This window comes from Oncorhynchus keta, chromosome 24 (assembly GCF_023373465.1).
Source record: "Oncorhynchus keta strain PuntledgeMale-10-30-2019 chromosome 24, Oket_V2, whole genome shotgun sequence".
NCBI classification, from domain to species: Eukaryota; Metazoa; Chordata; class Actinopteri; order Salmoniformes; family Salmonidae; genus Oncorhynchus; species Oncorhynchus keta.
In genome coordinates this window covers 30,318,140-30,345,824 of record NC_068444.1, presented here as the reverse complement: position 1 = coordinate 30,345,824, position 27,685 = coordinate 30,318,140, and the positions used below count along the sequence as shown (strand labels likewise).

General features: G+C 43.1%; 1 protein-coding gene across 4 annotated transcripts; it reads right to left on the bottom strand.

The window, feature by feature from the left end:
• Positions 1-1,908: 1,908 nt before the first annotated feature.
• LOC118402989 (ran GTPase-activating protein 1-like) lies at positions 1,909-27,312 on the bottom strand. Of its 4 annotated transcripts, XR_008078496.1 has the most exons (5): positions 26,653-27,312; positions 5,029-5,146; positions 4,741-4,868; positions 4,497-4,556; positions 1,909-4,395 (listed from the first exon to the last, which is right to left on the bottom strand). XR_008078496.1 is itself a non-coding variant. In XM_052478115.1 (3 exons), the coding sequence occupies exons 1-3, from the start codon at positions 26,806-26,808 to the stop codon at positions 4,810-4,812; spliced, it is 333 nt and encodes a 110-aa protein (XP_052334075.1). In that variant the 5' UTR covers positions 26,809-27,312; the 3' UTR covers positions 1,909-4,809. The 4 variants fall into 4 exon arrangements, 1 of the variants encoding a protein (XP_052334075.1); XR_008078494.1 differs by having other exon boundaries at positions 1,909-3,829; positions 3,936-4,868; XR_008078495.1 differs by having other exon boundaries at positions 1,909-4,097; positions 4,223-4,868.
• Positions 27,313-27,685: the final 373 nt, after the last annotated feature.

Sequence of the window (27,685 nt, the reverse complement as noted above, 5' to 3'; positions counted from 1 at the left end):
GTTTAAAGAGGAGTCCGTAATTTGCTTTCTAATAATCATAATCTTTTCCTCAAAGAAGTTCATGAATTTATCACTGCTAAAGTGAAAGTCATCCTCTCTTGGGGAATGCTGCTTTTTAGTTAGCTTTGCCACAGTATCAAAAAGGAATTTCGGATTGTTCTTATTTTCCTCAATTAAGTTAGAAAAATAGGACGATCGAGCAGCAGTAAGGGCTCTTCGGTACTGCACGGTACCGTCCTTCCAAGCTAGTCGGAAGACTTCCAGTTTGGTGTGGCGCCATTTCCGTTCCAATTTTCTGGAAGCTTGCTTCAGAGCTCGGGTATTTTCTGTGTACCAGGGAGCTAGTTTCTTATGAGACATTTTTTAGTTTTTAGGGGTGCAACTGCATCTAGGGTATTGCGCAAGGTTAAATTGAGATCCTCAGTTAGGTGGTTAACGGATTTTTGTCCTCTGGCGTCCTTGGGTAGGCAGAGGGAGTCTGGAAGGGCATCAAGGAATCTTTGTGTTGTCTGTGAATTTATAGCACGACTTTTGATGTTCCTTGGTTGGGGTCTGAGCAGATTATTTGTTGCAATTGCAAACGTAATAAAATGGTGGTCCGATAGTCCAGGATTATGAGGAAAAACATTAAGATCCACAACATTTATTCCATGGGACAAAACTAGGTCCAGCGTATGACTGTGACAGTGAGTGGGTCCAGAGACATGTTGGACAAAACCCACTGAGTCGATGATGGCTCCAAAAACCTTTTGGAGTGGGTCTGTGGACTTTTCCATGTGAATATTAAAGTCACCAAAGATTAGAATATTATCTGCAATGACTACAAGGTCTGATAGGAATTCAGGGAACTCAGTGAGAAACGCTGTATATGGCCCAGGAGGCCTGTAAACAGTAGCTATAAAAAGTGATTGAGTAGGCTGCATAGATTTCATGACTAGAAGCTCAAAAGACGAAAACGTCATTTTTTTTTTTTTTTTTTTTTTTTTTTTGTAAATTGAAATTTGCTATCGTAAATGTTAGCAACACCTCCGCCTTTGCGGGATGCACGGGGGATATGGTCACTAGTGTAGCCAGGAGGTGAGGCCTCATTTAACACAGTAAATTCATCAGGCTTAAGCCATGTTTCAGTCAGGCCAATCACATCAAGATTATGATCAGTGATTAGTTCATTGACTATAATTGCCTTTGAAGTAAGGGATCTAACATTAAGTAGCCCTATTTTGAGATGTGAGGTATCATGATCTCTTTCAGTAATGACAGGAATGGAGGTGGTCTTTATCCTAGTGAGATTGCTAAGGCGAACACCGCCATGTTTAGTTTTGCCCAACCTAGGTCGAGGCACAGACACGGTCTCAATGGTGATAGCTGAGCTGACTACACTGACTATGCTAGTGGCAGACTCCACTATGCTGGCAGGCTGGCTAATAGCCTGCTGCCTGGCCTGCACCCTATTTCATTGTGGAGCTAGAGGAGTTAGAGCCCTGTCTATGTTGGCAGATAAGATGAGAGCACCCCTCCAGCTAGGATGGAGTCCGTCACTCCTCAGCAGGTCAGGCTTGGTCCTGTTTGTGGGTGAGTCCCAGAAAGAGGGCCAATTATCTACAAATTCTATATTTTGGGAGGGGCAGAAAACAGTTTTCAACCAGCGATTGAGTTGTGAGACTCTGCTGTAGAGCTCATCACTCCCCTAACTGGGAGGGGCCAGAGACAATTACTCGATGCCGACACATCTTTCTAGCTGATATGCACGCAGAAGCTATGTTGCGCTTGGTGATCTCTGACTGTTTCATCCTAACATCGTTGGTGCCGACGTGGATAACAATATCTCTATACTCTCTACACTCGCCAGTTTTAGCTTTAGCCAGCACCATCTTCAGATTAGCCTTAACGTCGGTAGCCCTGCCCCGGGTAAACAGTGTATGATCGCTGGATGATTCGCTTTAAGTCTAATACTGCGGGTAATGGAGTCGCCAATGACTAGAGTTTTCAATTTGTCAGAGCTAATGGTGGGAAGCTTCGGCGTCTCAGACCCCGTAACGGGAGGAGTAGAGACCAGAGAAGACTCGGCCTCTGACACCGACCCGCTGCTTAATGGGGAGAACCGGTTGAAAGTTTCTGTCTGCTGAATGAGCGACACCGGTTGAGCGTTCCTACAGCATTTCCTTCCAGAAACCGTGAGAAAGTCGTCCGGCTGCGGGGACTGTGCCAGGGGATTTATACTACTATCTGTACTTACTGGTGGCACAGACGCTGTTTCATCCTTTCCTACACTGAAATTACCCTTGCCTAACGATTGCGTCTGAAGCTGGGCTTGCAGTACAGCTATCCTCGCCGTAAGGCGAGCACAGCGGCTGCAATTAGAAGGCATCATGTTAATGTTACTACTTAGCTTCGGCTGTTGGAGGTCCTGACGAATCGTGTCCAGATAAAGCGTCCGGAGTGAAAAAGTTGAGGAAAAAATAAATAAATATATGAACGGTAATTAAAAAGTGAAACCCGTAAAGTTGTCAGGTAGCAAAATAGGTTGGCAACAAAACGCACAGCAATTCGAAAACAAGCCTGCAAGTTGTGACCGGAAACTTTTGACGTGTGACTTATTTTATCATAGTTTCTGTATATCGTACTGTCGTTTCTACTGTAGCCCACCATATGTATGTATGGAGCATAATGTATTTACTGTTTAATTCACGGTTTCAAGTACGGGTGACAAATCATTCTGACTCTTGCATCGATTGTAATGGACACACATGATGTTTGTAAAATACTTTTTTTGAAGGTTGTACTGATTATGATGACATGCTAAGCTAATTGCCAGCAATGTGTTGTGTCATGTTTGTTGACATCATACAATGCATTCTGGTTGTCACGTAAACGTCTGTCAGACAAAAGATGTTATAACAAACGAGGTGAAGGGATGGTTCACTCGTCTTTCAAGTAAACCTCCGGAAGTAAATGATGGTAGACTACATACCCCTTTCAATATGCATACTACAAACGGACTCAACTCATCTTGTAACCTCTTATCTTTGGTTGTCGCAAAAAAACAAACATGGCAGAGTGCATTTTTAGAAAGTGTTTTACTCAATTATTTTGATCACTGGTGAGGTCATCCGTGATGTGATGAATTGTAAATAGTAATTGCTATTAGCTAATTCATATGATGGTTTCTGTCAGCCGGGAGTCAGCTAAATATGGCCGCTAGTATTAGGTCACTCTTTCCTCAGTTAGCGCTACGACTAATGTAGCCTACATTTTCTGGTTTGGATGAGAAATGTGTTATATTGTCGCTACTTCTGTGAATGTCTGAACATTGCATCCAAAAATAAAATGCTCACATAACGTTGCAAAGACTGTTTTTTTCACAGAAAGATTTTGCACAAACACAGAGGCCAGCTCAAATGCCGACTGTTGCGTCAATCGAAACTGGACGTTCTAAATAAGTGTTCTAATCCCATCTGCAGGGACCACTGTAGAACGATCACAACCGTGTGTTCGTACGTTTCAAAGGGTTAATGGCCATGTACCTGGCACAGCCAGAAGAGGACTGACCACCCATCAGAGCCTAGTTTCTTCCTAGGTTCCTGCCATTCTAGGAATTTTTTCCTAGCCACCGTGCTTCTACATCTGCATTGCTTGCTGTTTGGTCTTTGTTTCTGTATAAGCACTTTGCTTTGTAACATCTGCTGATGTACAAAGGGCTTTATAAATATATTTGATCCCATTTTGGGGCATGTGCACCTCCTCTAGGTTTCTATTAACTGATAAAGAGAGGGGGGGTTGGGAGAGAGTATGAGAGAAATTGGGGGGAGGGAGAGGGCACAAAAGAGATCTGAGGAGAAAGAGGGAAAGTTATTAGACCAAGCTTGGTGAGTGATTAAGGGAAATGTCTGTTTTACATTGAATGACAGTGGCAATTTGTGTCAGTTTGTCTGTACCTGAAATGCCAGGAAAAGGGTTGTGGCTCCTTCGTTCTCCAAGCGGTTTCTGACTGCAATGAACACTTTCAATTTCAGGGGGACACCCAAGAGCACTGGACTGTTTCTGACATTCAGTCAACGCTGTCGCCAGGATCTAACAGACAGTTACTTTGGTACATCCTAACAGTAGACCAGAAAATGATGGAGAATAGTTGTTAATGGCCTATGCTCCCGAAGGAGTGATGGGCCTAAGTAAGTCCTTATGAAAGACCTTAGTCACACAGTTAGTGTTTCCAAACTCTCACCTTGCCCCCTCTGATCCTCATGCCACAGTTGTTGAGTCTCAGCTCCTGTAGAGAGTGGCACACAGAGCTCTTCAGTAGAGTTTCAATGCCCTTTGGTCCAAAGGCGTTATCACGCAGGTCAAGCTCTCTGTCTGGTTGGTCCCTGCTATCATCAATGCTCTGCCCAGGGATCTCTGAGGATGAAGAGCTAACGACTTTAAAACATATATCAGTATATGTATAAGCCCAATGATAATTTATCACGTGCAAGGGGAGGTTGTTAGTGATTACTCACCAAGGGCAGTTGGGATTTCAGATGCAGGCGACACGTGAACATATCACTCCAATGGCAACTCTGAAAAATATACAGTGAAAGCTAGATTTGAAGAAATACATGCAAGAGTAAAATGCTAATACCCTCCAAAGGATCATGTTGTGGTGTGAATTTGTGACGTCACTATTTTCAGCAGTTAGCGCAAGTCAGTTTTCTTTGCTCAGACTGACAGGCACTTGATCTCAAGGCTCTCTCTTCCTAGTACCTGAAGCTGGTCTTTGCTCTCCCAGGCTTTGGCGATAGCCTGCGCTGCCTCCGCTCCCACTGTGTTTCCCTACAACCACAGGGCACATAGTCCCTGGTACTCCTCTATTTCCTGCACCAACTCCTTCACTGCAGAGAGAACCAGATTCACCAACACAAGACAAATTATTAGCAAAGCCGTTAACTGTGTTGGCATTGATAGAGAACAATGCCATATTGAAGTCTCCTATTGTTGAACAGTTTGAAAGTGATTTAAAGATGAATGTGTGTTTGCAGTCAGTGCTCTCACCAGACTCTGTGTTGTCCATCTTCAGTCCCCGGCCCTCGTAGCTCAACTCTTCATCTCCTACATGGGTCTTGGACAATGCATAGGCCACCAGGGCAATGTCATCGGAACCCATGGTGGTCTGAGAACATTTACATTACATTTAAGTCATTTAGCAGACGCTCTTATCCAGAGCGACTTACAAATTGGTGCATACACCTTATGACAACCAGTGGAACAGCCACTTGCATCTAAATCTTGTTGGGGGAGAAGGGGGGTGAGAAGGATTACTTACCCTTACTTACCCTATCCTAGGTATTCCTTGAAGAGGTGGGGTTTCAGGTGTCTCCGGAAGGTGGTGATTGACTCCGCTATCCTGGCGTCGTGAGGAGTTTGTTCCACCATTGGGGGCCAGAGCAGCGAACAGTTTTGACTGGGCTGAGCGGGAACTGTACTTCCTCAGTGGTAGGGAGGCGAGCAGGCCAGAGGTGGATGAACGCAGTGCCCTTGTTTGGGTGTAGGGCCTCAGAGCCTGGAGGTACTGAGGTGCCGTTCCCCTCACAGCTCCGTGGCGAGCACCATGGTCTTGTAGCGGATGCGACTTCAACTGGAAGCCAGTGGAGAGAGCGGAGGAGCGGGGTGACGTGAGAGAACTTGGGAAGGTTGAACACCAGACGGGCTGCGGCGTTCTGGATGAGTTGAGGGGTTTAATGGCACAGGCAGGGAGCCCAGCCAACAGCGAGTTGCAGTAATCAAGACGGGAGATGACAAGTGCCTGGATTAGGACCTGCGCCGCTTCCTGTGTGAGGCACTCTGCGGATGTTGTAGAGCATGAACCAGTTGAGAACGTCAGGGTGTTGTCCAGGATCACGCCAGGTTCTTAGCGCTCTGGGAGGAGGACACAATGGAGTTGTCAACCGTGATGGCGAGATCATGGAACGGGCAGTCCTCCCCGGGAGGAAGAGGAGCTCCGTCTTGCTGAGGTTCAGCTTGAGGTGGTGATCCGTCATCCACACTGATATGTCTGCCAGACATGCAGAGATGCGATTCGCCACCTGGTCATCAGAAGGGGGAAAGGAGAAGATTAATTGTGTGTCGTCTGCATAGCAATGATAGGAGAGACCATGTGAGGGTGACTTGGTGTATAGCGAGAATTAGAACAGAGCCCTGGGGACACCAGTGGTGAGAGCGCGTGGTGAGGAGACAGATTCTCGCCACGCCACCTGGTAGGAGCGACCTGTCAGGTAGGACCAAGCGTGGGCCGCGGAGATGCCCAACTCGGAGAGGGTGGGAGGAGGATCTGATGGTTCACAATCGAAGGCAGCCGATAGGTCTAGAAGGATGAGAGCAGAGGAGAGAGTTAGCTTTAGCAGTGCGGAGCGCCTCCGTGATACAGAGAAGAGCAGTCTCAGTTGAATGACTAGTCTTGAAACCTGACTGATTTGGATCAAGAAGGTCATTCTGAGAGAGATAGCGGTAGAGCTGGCCAAGGACGGCACGCTCAAGAGTTTTGGAGAGAAAAGAGAGAAGGGATACTGGTCTGTAGTTGTTGACATCGGAGGGATCGAGTGTAGGTTTTTTCAGAAGGGGTGCAACTCTCGCTCTCTTGAAGACGGGAGGGACGTAGCCAGCGGTCAGGGATGAGTTGATGAGCGAGGTAAGGTAAGGGAGAAGGTCTCCGGAAATGGTCTGGAGAAGAGAGGAGGGGATAGGGTCAAGCGGGCAGGTTGTTGGGCGGCCGGCCGTCACAAGACGCGAGATTTCATCTGGAGAGAGAGGGGAGAAAGAGGTCAGAGCATAGGGTAGGGCAGTGTGAGCAGAACCAGCGGTGTCGTTTGACTTTTCGGATGTCATCGACCTTCTTTTCAAAATGGTTGACGAAGTCATCTGCAGAGAGGGAGGAGGGAGGGGGGAGGATTCAGGAGGGAGGAGAAGGTGGCAAAGAGCTTCCTAGGGTTAGAGGCAGATGCTTGGAATTTAGAATGGTAGAAAGTGGCTTTAGCAGCAGAGACAGAGGAGGAAAATGTAGAGAGGAGGGAGTGAAAGGATGCCAGGTCCGCAGGGAAGTTTTCCTCCATTTCCGCTCGGCTGCCCGGAGCCCTGTTCTGTGAGCTCGCAATGAGTCGTCGAGCCACGGAGCGGGAGGGGAGGACCGAGCCGGCCTGGAGGATAGGGGACATAGGGAGTCAAAGGATGCAGTAAGGGAGGAGAGGAGGGTTGAGGAGGCAGAATCAGGAGATAGGTTGGAGAAAGTTTGAGCAGAGGGAAGAGAAGATAGGATGGAAGAGGAGAGAGTAGCGGGGAGAGAGAGCGAAGATTGGGACGGCGCGATACCATCCGAGTAGGGGCAGTGTGGGAAGTGTTGGATGAGAGCGAGAGGGAAAAGGATACAAGGTAGTGGTCGGAGACTTGGAGGAGTTGCAATGAGGTTAGTGGAAGAACAGCATCTAGTAAAGATGAGGTCAAGCGTATTGCCTGCCTTGTGAGTAGGGGGAGGGTGAGAGGGTGAGGTCAAAAGAGGAGAGGAGTGGAAAGAAGGAGGCAGAGAGGAATGAGTCAAAGGTAGACGTGGGGAGGTTAAAGTCGCCCAGAACTGTGAGAGGTGAGCCGTCCTCAGGAAAGGAGCTTATCAAGGCATCAAGCTCATTGATGAACTCTCCGAGGGAACCTGGAGGGCGATAAATGATAAGGATGTTAAGCTTGAAAGGGCTGGTAACTGTGACAGCATGGAATTCAAAGGAGGCAATAGACAGATGGGTAAGGGGAGAAAGAGAGAAAGACCACTTGGGAGAGATGAGGATCCCGGTGCCACCACCCCGCTGACCAGAAGCTCTCGGGGTGTGCGAGAACACGTGGGCGGACGAGGAGAGAGCAGTAGGAGTAGCAGTGTTATCTGTGGTGATCCATGTTTCCGTCAGTGCCAAGAAGTCAAGGGACTGGAGGAGGCATAGGCTGAGATGAACTCTGCCTTGTTGGCCGCAGATTGGCAGTTCCAGAGGCTACCAGAGACCTGGAACTCCACGTGGGTCGTACGCGCTGGGACCACCAGGTTAGGGTGGTCGCGGCCACGCGGTGTGGAGCGTTTGTATGGTCTGTGCAGAGAGGAGAGAACAGGGATAGACAGACACATAGTTGACAGGCTACAGAAAAGGCTACGCTAATGCAAGGAAATTGGAATGACAAGCGGACTACACGTCTCGAATGTTCAGAAAGTAAGCTTACGTAGCAAGAATCTTATTGACTAAAATGATTAAAATGATACAGTACTGCTAAAGTAGGCTAGCTGGCAGTAGCTGCGTTGTTGACACTACACTAATCAAGTCGTTCCGTTGAGTGTAATAGTTCTACAGTGCTGCTATTCGGGGCTAGCTGGCTAGCTAGCAGTGTTGTTTACGTTACGTTGAGTTAAAAGAACGACAATAGCTGGCTAGCTAACCTAGGGAATCGGAAAGCAAGAACAGTGAGATGAATTGGCTCACAAAGCACTGTTGCAGGAGGTTATTCTTTGATGACTAGCAACTCACAGACAGTGAGTACCATTACCATTGACTTATCTCTGTGCTCATATGAATCAACTAACTATTCAGCCAGGTAACATGGGGTTTGAGTTACATAGCTAGCTAACTAACAAATATAATGGGAAAAGGGAACGCAGTACCATTCTGTTAGGGTGACTAGCTGGCTGCTACCCCATTCATAGACACTAACTACCTTTAGCGCCTATTGATGATAGTATCTTTTGGCTGGGGGATTTTTATTAAGAGCCCTGACGCTTGTTCTAAATGTTAACACGCATCGCTTGTGGTACAGTTTTGGAAACATAAGGAATGTATCTTACATATTTATCAGTGAGAAATAATATTAATTAAAAAAAAGGTAAAATGACCAGCTATACATCTTTGTAGGGTTCCCACACAGCCATATTTCCATGTTACAGTGCTTGTTTATGGAAAACAGACAGAAGACAGAATCGGTCCGTTCTGTCCACTATCCTTGGGATGTCACTACCCCATTGAAGTTTAAATTGAAAATGGTTAAGGTTTAGGGCTTAGGTTAGAGATGTCCCAAGGATTCCAGATAGCACTGATAGAGTACCACAGTATGAGTCATAATACCCATAAAACCTAGTGGTCAAACAGGGAAATGGTTCCAATAGTTTTTCTACCATTCATTTTTCCAATAGGGGATTTTAGAAACACTTTTTTTTTTAATGGTAGTGTTTTGTGTAGGCTTACCCTGCCGTTATGTTTTGATAACTGTGTAAATCTCTCAGACAAGGTCATTTTTTTGCCTCAGACATGGATAATAGTCACATTCTGCAATATTAAAGCTGATCTACCCCCTAATTAAAAAAAATAAAATAAAAAATACTTTGAGATATCGTGTTGCTATTGACCAATTGAAGTTCACTGGTTTACAGACCCTACTGGGATTGGATATTGATATTTATTATTATTATACTTGGCACTAACTAGCCTGCTTGCTAGCACCAGCATGAGGGTAAAGCAAGGTTGGCTATCTGAATGTACTCCTTCTAAGGATCTCAGCAGTCAGACAGTAGGATGAGTTCAAGTGCGTTGTAGGCCTACATGAGCCTCAAGTCCAATACAATCGGTTTTGAGGACAGCCGTTTTAGCAAACCCTGGTAGAGTTTTGTTTCTGTGGCTGTTCTTGTTATGTCGGATTTGGATCTCTCAAAGTGGTCAAGCCTCCGACTAACAGGGCTCTGCACACACACCAACAGTTATTAATAATTCACACCACCGACAGGGAAACAGAAGACTAGGAAGAAACCCCCATTTCCTACATATTTATTTCGATTGCCATTCTATTGTTTTCACTGAATTTTTGTGGTAAATAAATATAATTGATTTGAAATATTTCTACCAGCTTTGTGTATTCTCAAATTGAAAAAAGTTAGGGAGCACCGCACTACTGCAGCACTACATCCCTGGCTATCTCTCACAGGCTGACTACACCACTCGCGTCGCAAAATAAATGTAGAAATCTATATTATTGTCATGTACTGTCATGTATTGTCATGTATTGTCATGTCTTGTCCCTGTGCCTTCTCTTCTCTTCGTTTCCCCCTGCTGGTCGTTTTAGGTTACTTTCTCTCTCTCTATCTCTCTCTCTCTATCGTTCCGTTCCTGCTCCCAGCTGTTCCTCATTCTCCTAACGACCTCATTTACTCTCTCACACCTGTCCCCTCTTTTGCCCTCTGATTAAGTCTCTATTTCTCTCTCTGTTTCTGCTTCTGTCCTTGTCGGATTCTTGTTTGCTTTGCCCTTGTTCCGTCCTGTCGTATTCTGCCTCTTCATCAGATACTGCGTGTGAGCAGGTGTCTCTATCCTCTACGACCCGCGCCTACCCGAAGGGACCTGCAGTCTGTTGCCGCTAGCCCTGCAATTCTCCTCTACAACTAGAAGGGGGACTCTCCTGTAAAGATAGAGGATTTATGTTTTCCCTGTTTGGACATCTCCTGTAAAGATTGAGGATTTATGTTTTCCCTGTTTGGACATCTCCTGTAAAGATTGAGGATTTATGTTTTCCCTGTTTGGACATCTCCTGTAAAGATTGAGGATTTATGTTTTCCCTGTTTGGACATTAAAAGACTCTGTTTCTGTTAAATCGCTTTTGGGTCCTCACTCACCTGCATAACAATTATTCAATTATTGCCCCCACACTGCTTGCGTGGGCCAATGAGCATCTGCATTTCCAAGGGCTAAAATAGAAGTCAGTTCTATTTGTGAAGCAGATTGCGCTGCAAGTCCTGCCATCTCCTCATTGGTTTATAGAAGCAGGTACTATGGGAGGAATTATATACATATATGGAAGACCATAAATAATGTAACACAAAAGAGAGATACACTTATAGAGTGCATTTGCCATTCTGGTAAAATACATTGTCTATTGTATAGGAAAGGAGGCCATAGGCGCCAGGACAGCTGGAAACACTAAAAATGGAGACACATAGTCTGCTGATTTTAGACAACCACATGAAGAGAAGGCGACACATGGGTGCCAGGACAGCTGGACACACTAAAACTAGAGGAGACACACAGTCTGCTGATCCGAGATAAAAGACACAAATACAAAGGAACACATGGAGTTAATTACAGGGTCAAAGCATAGGCCATAGGATGGAGGGACGTATATTATCTTTAGGTCAAAGCAAGGGTCTTGTCATCATTATAATCTGACGGAAAGCAGATATGGGCGTTATTGGGCTGAACAAGCAGGATGCACGGATTGGGATGTAACTGCATTTGCATGGGGGATGGACTGAGGATGTATGTGGTAAAATGAGAGCGAGAGCTCTGGAAATGTGTGTGTTCCGCGGACCACTCCGGCTTGCGATACTTCTTTTATTAAAAGCCTATGGATTTCACAAAGTTCTTGATTGCGTCATATTTGAACCGATTTTCCACTACAGTACCCACATGCCATCTCCTCATTGGTTATATCCATGTGGGTGACTGAAAGACGAACAAGGTCAGTGGCGGTAATGCACCTAATTTATGAAAGTTGCCAATCGCAATATAAAGTCAAGAGAAGGAAAAGGCCTGGAAGGAGGAGTGATGACTAGAAATGAGTCGGTTGACCGTTTTGTGTGGATTAATTGGCTGAGTAGAGGACCTTGTGCATTTCAGGTAAAATAACTCAATGTTTATATTCCAGGACAAATTAGCTAGCAAAAGCAAGCTAGCTAAATATGACAAATTAGCTAGCAAGTGCAAGCTAGCTAGCTAAATTACCATAAATGTTTCATGCTTTTCGACCTGTCCCCAAATGAATGTAATTGGTTCAGAGTTTGTCTTGATATTTTAATTAACCTGAGTGTCGTGATCACGTTTGGTGTGAGGGAACAAAATACATTTATGCACGATGGCACACGTAAGCAGCCGGTTTGGGTTCCGTGTCAGCGTCTCCGAACACCTTTGCGTAAACGGAAGACTGACGCCACAAACGTGTTGTCGCTGGAAAATACTGTTGACTGCAATTGGGTTAACGTCTTTGGGACTAGGGGGCAGTATTGAGTAGCTTGGATAATAAGGTGCTCAGAGTAAACTGCCTGCTACTCGGCCCCAAAAGCTAGAATATGCATATAATTTGTAGATTTGGATAGAAAACACTCTGAAGTTTCTAAAACGGTTTGAATTATGTCTGTGAGTATAACAGAACTCATATGGCAGGCAAAAACCTGAGAAAAAATCCAACCAGGAAGTGGGAAAACTGAGGTTTGTAGTTTTTCAAGTCATTGCCTAACGAATATAAAGTGTCTGGGGTCATATTGCACTTCCTAAGGCTTCCACTGATGTCAACAGTCTTTAGAACCTTGTTTGATGCTCCTACTGTGAAGAAGGGGGGAATGGGTGCTGAATGAGTCACAGGTCTGGCAGAGTGCCATGAGCTGATCGCACGTGTGCCCGTGAGAGGTAGCTGCGTTCCATTGCATTTCTAAAGACACAGGAATTCTCCGGTTGGAACATTATTGAAGATTTATGATAAAAACATCCTAAAGATTGATTCTATACATCGTTTGACATGTTTCTACGAACTGTAATAGAACTTTCTTGACATTTCGTCCGAACAAGTGATCGCGCATTATGCATTTGGATTACTGGGCTAAACGCGCAAACAAAAAGGACGTATTTGGACATAAATGATGGACTTTATCGAACAAAACAAACATTTATTGTGGAACTGGGATTCCTGGGAGTGCATTCCGATCAAGATCATCAAAGGTAAGTGAATATTTATTACTCTATTTATGACTTTTCTGACACCTCTCCTTCTTTGGAAAATGGCTGTATGTTTTTCTTTGACTTGGCGCTGACCTAACATAATCGCAAGGTGTGCTTTCACCATAAAGCGTTTTTTAAATCTGACACAGCGGTTGCATTAAGGAGAAGTTTCTATATTTCCATGCATAACACTTGTATCTTTTATCAATGTTTATTATGAGTATTTCTGTAATTTGATGTGGCTCTCTGCACTTTCACCAGATGTTTGTTTGAGACGATGCATTTCTGATCATAACACACCAATTTCAAATGAGGTTTTTGGACAAAGATTAACTTTATCGAACAAAACACACATTTATTGTGTAACATGAAGTCCCGTGAGTGCCATCTAATGAAGATCAAAGGTTAGTGATTCATTTTATTGCTATTTCTGTGAGCCCTCTCCTTGGCTGGAAAATGACTGTAAAAAATGGCTATATGGTTTTCTGTGACTAGGTGCTGACCTAACATAATCGTTTGGTGTGCTTTCGCCGTAAAGCCTATTTGAAATCGGACACTGGCTGGATTTACAAGAAGTTTCTTTAAAATGGTGTAAAATACTTGTATGTTTGAGGAATTTTAATTATGGGATTTCTGTTTTGAATTTGGTGCCATGCAATTTCACTGGCTGTTGGTGAGGTGGGATGCTACCGTCCCACATATCCCAGAGAGGTTAAAGGTGGAAATTTCAAGATGCAAGACTTCTTTTTCACACAGTCACACACAGTATCTGCACATGTGCACGTGTTTGCTTCACGCTGTTAGAGCGTGGTAGCCACGGAACTGAAACAGCAGAGAAGTTGAGTTTGCACATCAACGTTCTTAGTTGTTGTGGAAATTTACCCACTCTGCTGTTTACTTTCTGGAAGGACAGTACAGTATGTACAGTAGATAGAGGCAGAAACTGCTTCTCCAATAGAAATCCCCGATCACACTTGTAGCCAATGGCATGGCGAGGTTGGCTAGCTAATGCCGCGTCCAAAATTACTGGGAACTCAGAAAAATGCGAGGTCAAATCATGACGTTAGTGATCTTCAAGTTGGATAGTCGGAGCTTTAGAAAGCGGCCCGAGTTCCAAAGTTGGAGTTGGAGTTAAAATACATTTTAAAATAAATTTTCCTAGTTGGAGTTACATTTTTTTCAGCGTTCCCAGTTGTTTTGAGCGCACTGAAGTCAGATTTCCAAGTTCTTAGTTCCTAGTTCCCAGTTTTGAACACAGCATTAGCTCATGCGTAGAAACTAAAGTAAAGAATGGGGAAGAAATTCAGATCCTTTTACTTTTTCCACATTTTGTTACGTTACAGCCGTATGGTTTTTTTTTATTCCCCTCATCAATCTACACACAATACCCAATTATGACAAAGCAAAAACAGATTTTTAGAAATATGAGCAAATTCCTTAAACTGAAATCACATTTACGTACAGTCGGAAGTTTACATACACTTAGGTTGTAGTCATTAAAACTCATTTTTCAACCACTCCACAAATTTCTTGTTAACAAACTACAGTTTTGACAAGTCGGTTAGGACATCTACTTTGTGCATGACACAAGTAATTTTTCCAACAATTGTTTACAGACATTATTTCACTGTATCACAATTCCAGTGGGTCAGAAGTTTACATACACTAAGTTGACTGTGCCGTTAAACTAGAGGTCGACTGATTAATCGTAATGGACGATTTAATTAGGGCCGATTTTCAAATTTTCATAACAATCGGTAATCTGCATTTTGACACCGATCACATTGCACTTCACGAGGAGACTGCGTGGCAGGCTGACTACCTGTTATGCGAGTGCAGCAAGGAGCCAAGGTAAGGTGCTAGCTAGCATTAAACATATCTCATAAAAACTATTAATCTTAACACAATCACTAGTTAACTACACATGGTTGATGATATTACTAGTTTATCTAGCTTGTCCTGCATTGCATATAATCGATGCAGTGCCGGTTAATTTATCATTGAATAACAGCCTACTTCACCAAACGGGTGATTTAACAAGCGCATTCGAGAAAAAAGCACTGTCGTTGCACCAATGTGTACCTAACCATAAACATCAATGCCTTTCTTAAAATCAATACACAAGTATATATTTTTAAACCTGCATATTTAGTTAATATTGCCTGAATTTCTTTTAACTAGGGAAATTGTGTCACTTCTCTTGCGTTCTGTGCAAGAGTCAGGGTATATGCAGCAGTTTGGGCCGCCTGGCTCGTTGCGAACTGTGAAGACTATTTCTTCCTAACAAAGACAGCCAACTTTGCCAAACGGGGGATGATTTAACAAAAGTGCATTTGCGAAAAAAGCATAATTGTTGCACGAATGTAACTAACCATAAACATCAATGCCTTTCTTAAAATCAATACACAGAAGTATATAATTTTAAACCTGCATATTTAGAAGAAAGAAATTTAAAAGAAATTAATGTTAGCAGGCAATATCAAACGAGGGAAATTGTCACATCTCTTACATATATTGCAATTAAGTCTATGATTTGATATTTGATAGAGCAGTCTTACTGAGGGATGGTAGGCAGCAGCAATCTCGTAAGCATTCATTCAAACAGCACTTTTGTGCGTTTGCCAGCAGCTCTTCGTAATGCTTTAAGCATTGCTCTGTTTATGACTTCCAGCCTATCAACTCCCGAGATTAGGCTGGTGTAACCGATGTGAAATGGCTAACTAGTTAGCGGGGTGCGCGCTAATAGCGTTTCAAACGTCACCCGCTCTGAGACTTGGAGTAGTTGTTCCCCTTGCTCTGCAAGGGGAGGGTGGCTGTTGTCGATGTGTTCCTGGGTCGGGGCGAGGAGAGGGACGGAAGCTATACTGTTACACTGGCAATACTAAAGTGCCTATCAGAACATCTAATAGTCAACGGTATATGAAACGGTATATGAAATACAGCCACTGCTCCAAAACCACCATAAAAAAGCCCGACTACGGTTTGCAACTGCACATGGGGACAAAGATTGTATTTTTTGGAGAAATGTCCTCATCTGATGAATAAAAAAATATAGCTGTTTGGCCATAATGACCATCGTTATGTTTTGAGGAAAAGGTGGGATTCTTACAAGCCGAAGAACACCATCCCAACCGTGAAGCATGGGGGTGGCAGCATCATGTACAGCGAGTGCATTGCTGCAGGATGGACTGGCATCATGTGGCAGGAAAATTATGTGGATATATTGAATCAACATCTCAAGATATCAGTCAGGAAGTTAAAGCTTGGTCGCAAATGGGTCTTCCATATGGACAATGACCCCAAGCATACTTCCAAAGTTGTGGCAAAATGGCTTAAGGACAATAAAGTCAAGGTATTGGAGTGGCCATCACAAAGCCCTGACCTCAATCCTATAGAATATGTGTGGGCAGAACTGAAAAAGCGTGTGCGAGCAAGGAGGCCTACAAACCTGACTCAGTTACACCAGCTCTGTCAGGAGGAATGGGCCAAAATTCACCCAACTTATTGTGGGAAGCTTGTTTGACCCAAGTTAAACAATTTAAAGGCAATGCTACCAAATACTAATTGAGTGTATGTAAACTTCTGACCCACTGAGAATGCGAGGAAAGAAATAAAAGCTGAAATAAATCGCTCTACTATTATTCTGACATTTTACATTCTTAAAATAAAGTGGTGATCCTAACTGACAGGGAATTTTACTAGGATTAAATGTCAGGAATTGTGAAAAAAGGTTTTAAATGAATTTGGCTAAGGTGTATGTAAACTTCCGACTTCAACTGTAAGTATTCAGACCCTTTACTCAGTACTTTGTTGAAGAACCTTTGGTAGCAATTACAGCCTCGAGTCTTCTTGGGTATGACGCTACAAGCTTGGCAAACCTGTATTTGCAGAGTTTCTCCCATTCTTCTCTGCAGAACCACTCAAGTTCTGTCAGGTTGCACAGCTATTTTCAGGTCTCTCCAGAAATGTTAGATTGGATTCAAGTCCGTGCTCTGGCTGGGCCACTCAAGGACATTCAGAGTTGTCCTGAAGCTCAGGGTCATTGTCCTGTTGGAAGGTGAACCTTCGGCCCAGTCTAAGATCCTGAGCACTCTGGAGCAGATTTTCATCAGGCATCTCTGTGCTTTGCTCCGTTCTTCTTTCCCTCGATCCTGACTAGTCTCCCAGTCCCCGCTGAAAAACACCCCCACAGCATGATGCTGCAAGCACAATACTTGAATGTAGGGATTAATCCCAGGTTTCCTCCAGACATGAAGCTTGGCATTCAGGTCAAAGAGTTCAATCTTGGTTTTATCAGACCAGAGAATCTTGTTTCTCATGGTTTGAGAGTCCTTTAGGTGCCTTTTGGCAAACTTCAAGCCGGCTGCCATGTGCCTTTTACTGAGGAGTGCCTTCTGTCTGGACACTCTACCCTGAAGGCCTGATTGGTGGAGTGCTGCAGAGATGGTTGTCCTTCTGGAAGGTTCTCCCATCTCCACAGAGGAACTCTGGAGCTCTGTCTGAGTGACCAAGTCCCTTCTCCCCCGATTGGTCAGTTTGGCCGGGTGGCCAGCTCGAGGAAGAATTTTGGTTGTTCAAATCTTCCATTTAAGAATGGAGGCCACTGTATTCTTGAGGACCTTCAATGCTGCAGAAATTTCTTGGTACTCTTCCCCAGATCTGTGCCTCGACACAATCCTGTCTCGGAGCTCTACGGACAATTCCTTCGATCTCATGGCTTGGTTTTTGCTCTGACATGTACTGTCAAACTGTGCCAAGTTATTTTGTGTGCCTTTCAAAATCATGTCCAATCAATTGAATTTACCACAGGTGGACTCCAATCAAGTTTTATAAACATCTCAAGGATGATCAATGGAAGCAGGATGCACCTGAGCTCAATTTTGAGTCTCACAGCAAATGGTCTGAATACTTAGGTATATAAGTTATTTCTTTTTTTAGTTTAATAAATCAGCAGAAATGTCTAAAACCTGTTTTCTCTTTGTCATTATGGGGTATTGTGTGTAGATAAGGGAACAAAATAATTTAATTCATTTTAGAATAAGGCTGTAATGTAACAAAACGTGGAAAAATTCAAGGGGTCTGAATACTTTCCGAATGCACTGCAACTATGGTTCTACGAATTCCTGGAAGACCGTCAGTACGGTTGAAAGTGCAGATTATATCCCTCGATCCACGCAGTTCGAGTAATAATAACAACAAAGGAACGCAGGTGACGTGACAGCATGCGAGGATGTACCCGCGGTTCATATAAAACCGTACGTCAGACCACGCACTGTCTCAGAGAACCTTCTTGTCAGTGTTGCCAACTTAGTCACTATTCTATTCTAGCGACACATTTTTTTTAAATAAAGTTGACTAGCGGCAAATCTAGCGACTTTCTCTGGTGTTATTGGAGACTTTGAGACTCTGACATGAAAGCAGGTATCATTCTTACTCTTCTCAACGAGCAGCGGGTGCTGCCGTGGGCCCCACCCCCATCCCAAAGCACTCAGTCCTCACGCAGCAGTCTCTCCCAGCTGCAGTCAGAGCAGGAGATGTTCACCCCTCCACGTCCAGACCACAAATGAATCGCGCATGTGGGAAGCCGCCGCTGGCTGATCCCGCCCTGGCTTACATTCAGGGATGTAAATGTAAAATGTTCTTTGTCTAAAAGAAATCACTGCATTTGACTCACACAGCCTCAGTCACTTAATCACCTTGTCCACTGTGTGTGTGCCTCTCTGTGACATAAGCAAAACATCTAGCTGGCTAGCTCATCATGTCTAAACTGTACACTCAAAAATACAGAAAGGAGTAGGAATCAAACCCTGAATTCAAAGGCTGGTTGAATATGTTTTTTTTCAGATGATACATGGGCATACTGCCTGTATTGTAAGGCTGATTTCTACGCCAAACTGAGTGATGTAAAAAAACATGACAACTCAAAAACATACTCCAAAAGGCAAAGCCTTATAACAGTTCCACTCAAAACAAGCTGCCATTTATGGTTAAAAACATTGACTCTGCAAAAAAGGCTGAGGCCACCATGGCATTAGCTATCGCTGAACACTTCCATGCTGGCATGTGATCACATTGGAGAAGCATGTAGAGCTGCTTTCTCAGACTCCACTGCTGCTATCCACTTCAAAGTGCACAGAAATGATTAATGGTGTTCTAGCACCATACTTTCTGAAAAAGTTGGTCGCAGATGTGGGTGACCAGCGTTTCAGCCTCCTCCTCAATGGGTCCACGGATGTAAGTGTTTCTATGTACCTGGGGGTTGTGATAAGGTACTTTAGTGACACCAAGCAGACAATTGTATCAACATTTCTGGGGCTTGTTGAGTTGGAGGGAGGAGATGTCAAATCTATAGCCAGTGCTGTTGTGGCTTTCCTCGAAGTGTTGTCTGAAAAAGGAGAAACTCCTACGGATAGGGACTGACAATGCCTCTGTTATGACGGGGATTAACAATGGGGTCCATAAAGTGCTGAAGGAGGAGTATGGCCTCAAATATCTGGTTCTTATTAGCTGTGTGTGCCACTTTCTGCAGCTTTCTGTAAGTCATGCTTCCAATGACATCCTCCCCCGTAGTGTGGAGTACTTGGTACGAGAGACTAAAACTGGTTTTCAGTGTCTCCAAAGCGGAGGCATACAAGGCCATATATGAGACCATCAACTGTGGGGAGAAACCTTTACAGAATACCAAGGTGTGTGCCACACGCTGGCTCTCCATTGAACCTGTGGTTTTACACATTTTGGACCAGTGGGAAGAGCTTAGGCTGCATTTTTTTGAAGTCAGTGCTGGGTGAGGTACAGTTGGCCATCAAGGCTTTTGAGGGAGAGCAAGTAGATCCTCTTAAGCTACTTGACAGCTTGGTTAGTCTGATCAAGTCTGTGAGCAGCAGGGTGCTGAATCCCCTGGCAAATATTGATGTACTCAAAGGGCAAATAGATGGATACATCAGTCCCAAACCGTACCTTGGTTACCTCTTTGAGTCAAGGGCAGCTGAGCTCCACCTTGCGCCTGAGGATGAAAACAATGTCCGAAAGCGGTGTGTAGCCTTCACTGTCTCCCTTACTAATGAGTTGAGGGTGAGACTACCAGACAACATCGAAGCATTGCAGTACATGTCAGTTTTCAATGTGGACGAAACTCTAAAGCACAATAAGAGCCCTGGAGGAATAGAAAAAAATAGCCAAACTCCTTGGCTACTCCCCTGCAGAGATAGACAAAATTGTCCAGCAATGGCGTGCCATCCATCTTAATAAATGGAATGAGACACAAAACACACTGGGAATCTGGAGTGAGATTTGGAAGTTCAGGGATGCAGCTGACATCAACCCGTTTCAAGAACTTGCCATGGCTGGTAGAAATTGGATGTCCTTGCAGACCCTTAACTCCATCCTGTACATTCGATATGGACTGAAGCTGTCTGGTGAGGCTTGCTATGAGCACCAGCTGCCTGATAATGTTTTGCAGCTTTTTGGCACATCAGCTGCTAACTCATTTAAGTCAGCTCCCCCAGTTGCTGAACCTGCCATAGAGAGCCTTTACCAAAATGACGAACACCCACTCTTTCTATGAGCCAGCACAGCCTGTGCGTGTGTGGAGGGGGGTCTGGAAGAAAAAAAACTATTAACCTGAATTAGGGCCAGACTAGTTACCATAATTTTCTCACATTGCCATTGACAGTTTTTTCTATTTTCTCTTTTTGGTCCATTTCGATTGTATACCATTTTTTACATTTTTTATGTTATGGTTAAAAATGTTCATGTTTTACTGTGACTTGTTGTAGGCTCCTAAGTGGACCATAAAGTTAAAAACCAAACCAAATTAAGAAAATATTAAACTATGTAACTCCTCCAGAGTGTCTCTTTTGGGTCACGCTTGCCGGTCCCAAGCCCGGATAAAGGAGGAGGGTTGGAATTGTGACATAAAAATAAAAAAGAATCGACAGAAGAAAGTTCATTTGTAGTTCTAAACATATTTAGGGTGTTTTTTACTCACTTTTTTGTCTCTCCCACGACGTTATTCCTCTCTCCTACAGCATCCATCACAATTACATGCACAGTTATGCAAATTAGGTGATGACATCATTTAGCGACTTTTAGGACAGCCAATAGCTACTTTCCTTACTGAGGAGTTGGCAACACTACGGTCTTTGTAGACCCATAGTTACTTCACACGGTCACTGCGGTTTAATCTTTGGATGAATCATACAGTACCAACAAGGTCACGAGGAATAGCACCACTAATCTCTGATTAATGCACTAGTGCCACTGGAAAAATGGCAGAAGATTTGTTCGCTCCACCACATTCTGGAAAAGAGGGGGGCAGTAGGCTGCCAGTTTGATGGCTTGATTGATGTCAAGGAGTGATAACCAAAAAGGCTGGTTGGGCCATAAAGTATTCTCTCAAACAGCTTCATTAGGTAGTCACCTGGAATGCATTTCCATTAACAGGTGCTCCTTCTTAAATTTCTTTCCTCCTTAATGCATTTGAGCCAATCAGTTGTGTTGTGACAAGGTAGGGGTGGTATACAGAAGATAGCCCTATTTGGTAAAAGACCATATTATGGCTAGAACAACTCAAATAAGCAAAGAGAAACGACAGTCCATCATTACTTTAAGACATGAAGATCAGTCAATACAGAAAATGTCATAAACTTTGAAAGTTTCTTAAAGTGCAGTCGCAAAAACCATCAAGTGCTATGATGAAACTGGCTCACATGAGGACTGCCACTGGAAAGGAAGAGGATAAGTTCGTTAGAGTTACCTGCACCTCTGATTGCAGCCCAAATAAATGCTTCACAGAGTTCAAGTAACAGACACATCTCGATATCAACTGTTCAGAGGAGACTGCGTGAATCAGGCCATCATTGTCAAATTGCTGCAAAGATTCCACTACTAAAGGACATCAATAAGAAGAAGGGACTTGCTTGGGCCAAGAAAGATGAGCATTGAACATTAGAACGGTGAAAATCTGTCCTTTTGCCTGATGAGTCCAAATTTGAGATTTTTTGGTTCCAACCACTGTGTCTTTGTGAGACGCGGAGTAGGTGAACGAATGATCTCCGAATGTGTGGTTCCCACCGTGAAGCATGGAGGAGGAGGTGTGATGGTGTGGGGGTGCTTTGTGGTGACGCTGTCTGTGATTGATTTAGAATTCAAGGCACACTCACCCAGCATGGCTACCACAGCGTTCTGCAGAGATACACCATCCCATCTGGTTTGCACTTAGTCCCACTATCATTAGGTTTTCAACAGGTCAGTAACCCAAAACACACCTCCAGGCTGTGTAAGGGATATTTGACCAAGGAGAGTGATCGAGTGCTGCATCAGATGACCTGGCCTCCACAATCACCTGACCTCAACCCAATTGAGATGGTTTGGGATGAGTTGGATCACAGAGTGAAGGAAAAGCAGCCAAGTCGCAGGGCGCTCTACAGAAAAGCTCTCTAAGGGAGCTGGGTCGACTCCGGGAGGCCTATGGGTGTGGCACTGGATGCCTTCTCACTGCCCCACATGTAAGTCAAGGCCACACGGCACACGAGCACCGGAACCATAGTTAAATTAAAATGATGAATCTAATTTATTCTATGACATGCTTTTAGTTACTCGCATTTCTTTAGAATAAAACATTTCATTTGAACTGATTGTTTATGGGATGTACTTTATTTCTCATACAGGACAGGCAGGTGGGTGAACTGGCCCAGGACCTGGCTAATAAACTAGGCCTGATGGTCCGTAAGGCCTACGTAAGCCCTCAGATAAGTTTCGTTACCTTTGACTCTACCCACTCAAATATCAAAATGCCAGGACAGGTACAGTGCATTCGGAAAGTATTCAGACCCCTTGAATATTTCAACATTTTGTTACGTTACAGCCTTACTCTAAAATGTATTAAATAAAACATTTTCTTCATAAATCTGACCGTGATTGAACTCTTTGGCCTGAATGCCAAGCGTCACATCTGGAGAAAACCTGGCACCATCCCTATTAGAGGTTGACCGATTATGATTTTTCAGCGGCGATACCGATTATTGGAGGACCCCAAAAAAAAGCTGATACCGCTTAATCGGCCGATTTTTATTTATTTATTTATTATAATGACGACAATTACAACAATACTGAATGAACACTTATTTTAACTTAATATAATACATCAATAAAATCTATTTAGCCTCAAATAATGAAACATGTTCAATTTGGTTTAAATAATGCAAAAACAAAGTGTTGGAGAAAAAAGTAAAAGTGCAATATGTGCTATGTAAGAAAGCTAACGTTTAAGTTCCTTGCTCAGAACATGAGAACATATGAAAGCCGGTGGTTCCTTTTAACATGAGTCTTCAATATTCCCAGGTAAGAAGTTTTAGGTTGTAGTTATTATAGGACTATTTCTCTCTATACCATTTGTATTTCATTAACCTTTGACTATTGGATGTTCTTATAGGCACTTTAGTATTTCCAGTGTAACAGTATAGCTTCCGTCCCTCTCCTCACTCCTCCCTGGGCTCGAACCAGGAACACCGACAACAGTCACCCTCAAAGCAGCGTTACCCATGCAGAGCAAGGGGAACAACCACTCCAAGTCTCAGAGCGAGTGACGTTTGAAACGCTATTAGCTCGTACCCCGCTAACTAGCTAGCCATTTCACATCGGTTACACAAGCCTAATCTCGGGAGTTGATAGGCTTGAAGTCTGTCACGCCTTGGTCATTGTATCTTGTGTTTTTGTTATATGTTTGGGTAGGCCAGGGTGTGACATGGGTTTATATGTTGTATTTCGTATTGGGGTTTGTATTAATTGGGAGTGTGTATTATTAGGGGTGTGTCTAGTTAGGCTTGGCTGCCTGAGGCGATTCCTAATTGGAGTCAGCTGATTCTCGTTGTCTCGGATTGGGAACCGTATTTAGGTAGCCTGAGTGCGCGTTGTATTTCGTGGGTGATTGTACCTGTCTAAGTGTTCGTCACCAGATAGGCTGTATTAGTTTCACTCGTTTGTTGTTTTTGTATTTTCAGTTATTTCATGTACCGCATTATTCTTCATTAAAAGTCATGAGTAACCTACACGCTGCATTTCGGTCTGACTCTCTACAAACAACAGACGAAGTTCATTACAAAGTCATAAACAGCGCAATGCTTGACGCACAACGAAGAGCTGCTGGCAATACGCACGAAAGTGCTGTTTAAATGAATGCTTACGAGCCTGCTGCTGCCTACCACCGTTCAGTCAGACTGCTCTATCAAATCATAGACTTAGTTATAACATAATAACACACAGAAATACGAGCATTAGGTCATTAATATGGTAGAATCCGGAAACGATCATCTCGAAAACAAGACATTTATTCTTTCAGTGAAATACGGAACCGTTCCGTATTTTATCTAAGGGGTGGCATCCATTAGTCTAAATATTCCTGTTACATTGCACAACCTTCACTGTTATGTCATAATTACGTAAAATTCTGGAAAATTAGGCGGCCCAAACTGTTGCATATACACTGACCTCTGCGTGCAATGAACGCAAGAGAAGTGACACAATTTCAGCTGGTTAATATTGCCTGCTCACCTGAATTTCTTTTAGCCAAATATGCAGGTTTAAAAATATATACTTCTGTGTATTGATTTTAAGAAAGGCATTGATGTTCATGGTTATGTACACATTAGAGCAACGATACGCACCGTATCGATTGTATGCAATGCAGGACACTCTAGATAAACTAGTAATATCATCAACCATGTGTAGTTAACTAGTGATTATGATTGATTGATTGATTGATTGATTGTTTTTTATAAGATAAGTTTAATGCTAGCTAGCAACTTACCTTGGCTTACTGCATTCGCGTAACAGGCAGTCTCTTCGTGGAGTGCAATGAGAGGCAGGTGGTTAGAGCATTGGGCTAGTTAACTGTAAGGTTGCAAGATTGAATACCCTGAGCTGACAAGGTGAAAATCTGTCGTTCTGCCCCTTAACGAGGCAGTTAACCCACTGTTCATAGGCCGTCGTTGAAAATAAGAATCTGTTCTTAACTGACTTGCCTCGTTAAATAAAGATTAAATAAAGGTGTAAAAAAAACGTTTTTAATCTGACAAATCGGTGTCCAAAAATACAGATTTCCGATTGGTATGAAAACTCGACATCGCCCCTAATTAATCGGCCATTCTGATTAATCGGTCGACCTCTCATCCCTATGGTGTTTTTCAGCGGCAGGGACTGGGAGACTAGTCAGGAACGAGGGAAAGATGAACGTAATAAAGTACAGAGAGATCCTTGATGAAAACCTGTTCCAGAGCGCACAGGGCCTCAGACGAGGCCGAAGGTTCACCTTCCAACAGGACAACAACCCTAAGCACACAGCCAAGACAACGCAGGAGTGGCTTTGGGACAAGTCTCTGAATGTCCTTGAGTGGCCCAGCCAGAGCTGGGACTTGAACCCGATCTAACATCTCTGGAGAGACCTGAAAATATATGTGTTGCAAAGCTCCCATTCAACCTGACAGAGTTTGAGAGGATCTGGAGTGAAGAATGGGATAAACTCCCCAAATACAGGTGTGCCAAGGATTTTGCTTCATACCCAAGAAGACTTGAGCCTGTAATCGCTGCTAAAGGTGCTTCAACTTACATAAATGTGATGTTTTTTGCAGAAATGTCTAAAAACGTATTTTTACTTCGTCATTATGGTGTATTGTGTGTAGATTGATGAGGGTGAAAAAGCAATTCAATCCGCTTTAGAATAAGGCTGTAACGTAACAAAATTTGGATAAAGTCAAGGGGTCTGAATACTTTCCGAATGCACTCTATTCCAGAGATGGTTTGGTATGGTTTAGAAACTTTGGAATCGAGCTTGAGTTGACAGTGTAGCCCTGTTAGCGCCTGGACTTGTTGAAATATCTTCACGCCTAGAAGAACCTCCAGGCTTCCGTCATCTGTCAATATTTATTGAGAAAGAATTATGAATTACTGGGCAGTTTGGGAAAAACGAATCCAGTCCGAATCGTCCTCTGGAATAACAGACATTCTGGGGTAATTATTACATAACCAACATTCTCTAATAATACTTGTCCCATGTGAATAGGGCTTAGCCTAAATGTCTAAGAAAATTGAGGAGAGGGGAAACCACAACTTATTTAGGTCTATAATCAATAGCGTAACTGTTAAATGTGCCTGGCTTTATAAATCATCCATATATATCTACAGAAATAAGACAGGTCCTGCTTCTGTTGCCTGTTTTACTGTTTGTTTAATAGCCTACTGATTTCCGTGAGCAACAAGCCTCATGGAACGGCAAAATGCCATATAAAACAATTTCACAGATTTGGCTGTTTTTAGTCTTTTCCATGCTGTAATTAAGCACTGTTCCAAACAGGCAGAAAAATAATATTGTAATCTAACAGCACCTGTTTGTTACACATAATATGCATGCAGTTCTCGCTCCTATACTCTTCTTTTTCTTGATCTCGTTGTTGTTATTATTATGATCATTATAATAAACAATGTCGTTATCATTAGTAGGAGTTGTATAGCAGCCTTGTATAACCACTATCGAGCAGTAGGCCTAAGAACCTGTTTGGTTTAGTCTTAATACCTCAACTTACTTATGCTTATATTTCAATATATAGGCTACTGTATCAATCATGCATTCGTTCCTGCCATCACACAGCATACAAGACATTCATGCTTCAAAATGAAATCAAGCATTTTTGCCTTAAAATTAGATAAAGGGAGCTTTGAATAATTAACCTAAACAATAAATAAACTACAATTCACGAATACATTCAACTGTTTTTTAGTCTGGTGTAATAAAGGCTTTATAAATATTTTTCTGGTACACATTTATTTAGTGTTTACACTATTCCAAATGGTAAAAAATATATATATTGTAGTCTATCAGCAGCTGTTTGGCACACACAATACTCACGCAACACTTGCTCCTATACCCTCCCTTTTCTGGATCTCCAGTAGTTTCCACAACTGTCAAATGTCTTCCACAGATCTGACTTCCACTTTTTCCTCCGGAGCAACCAGTAAACATTTTGCACGTTTCCTGTTTATTTTTCACGTCCTCCGCATCCATTTTTCTGTCGACATTACTATGTTCAAAGTTTGTTATAACCAATTTATTGATGTGATTATGATCGGCTATAGGTCAGGCCCTGTTGGTCGCATGCAATGCTTACATGATTCACGTAAAGAGTGCAAGGGTTGAGGCAATGTGGAATGTTTTTCTTAAACAAATGAGGGATTTCGGGAACAGCTTTTCAGTCAGAAACAAGTAAACTAAATGGCTCAAATAATGTTGCAGGGACAGCGCAATAAACACTTGACTGCCGTTTTGGATCTATCATCATGTCACCAGAATAAGAGCCTCAATATGTATTGGAAAGGAGCATCAAGGGCACTTTCACCACCCTGTGAAGTTCATCATAATTTATTTAATCTGTAGCCTAACTGCATGGTTTCCCGAGGCGTAGTGGGATGACCACACCATATCATTGCGTGACTTCAAGTTTACTCCTATATTATGGTTATTATATCAATATTTTTGCATAAAAACATTTCCACTACCATTTCACATTAATTTTACCGACACAAAAAGATCACGAATGAACAAAATATATTTCTTCATTTATAACATTTTACCAAAACATCCTGTTTCCATCACAGCTCTCTTGATTTTTATTTATACGGTATGACTTTACTCGCATGAAAACTGGGTGGAAATGTGGTTATTGGCATTTTCTTATTACGGGTGAATGGTTAATGTTTTGATTAACCAAGCCTTGTCTCTTATTTTAGATGTCCTCCAATGGGCAGAATCTTTGACTGACATTGCATCAGAGATGTCAGTTCACCATAAAAACATAACATTTAACTTTAACAATTTATTTGACATTGTCATTAGCGTGTCTCTCAAATTCCCTTCTCTCCATGGCTCGATCTCATCTTCCTCT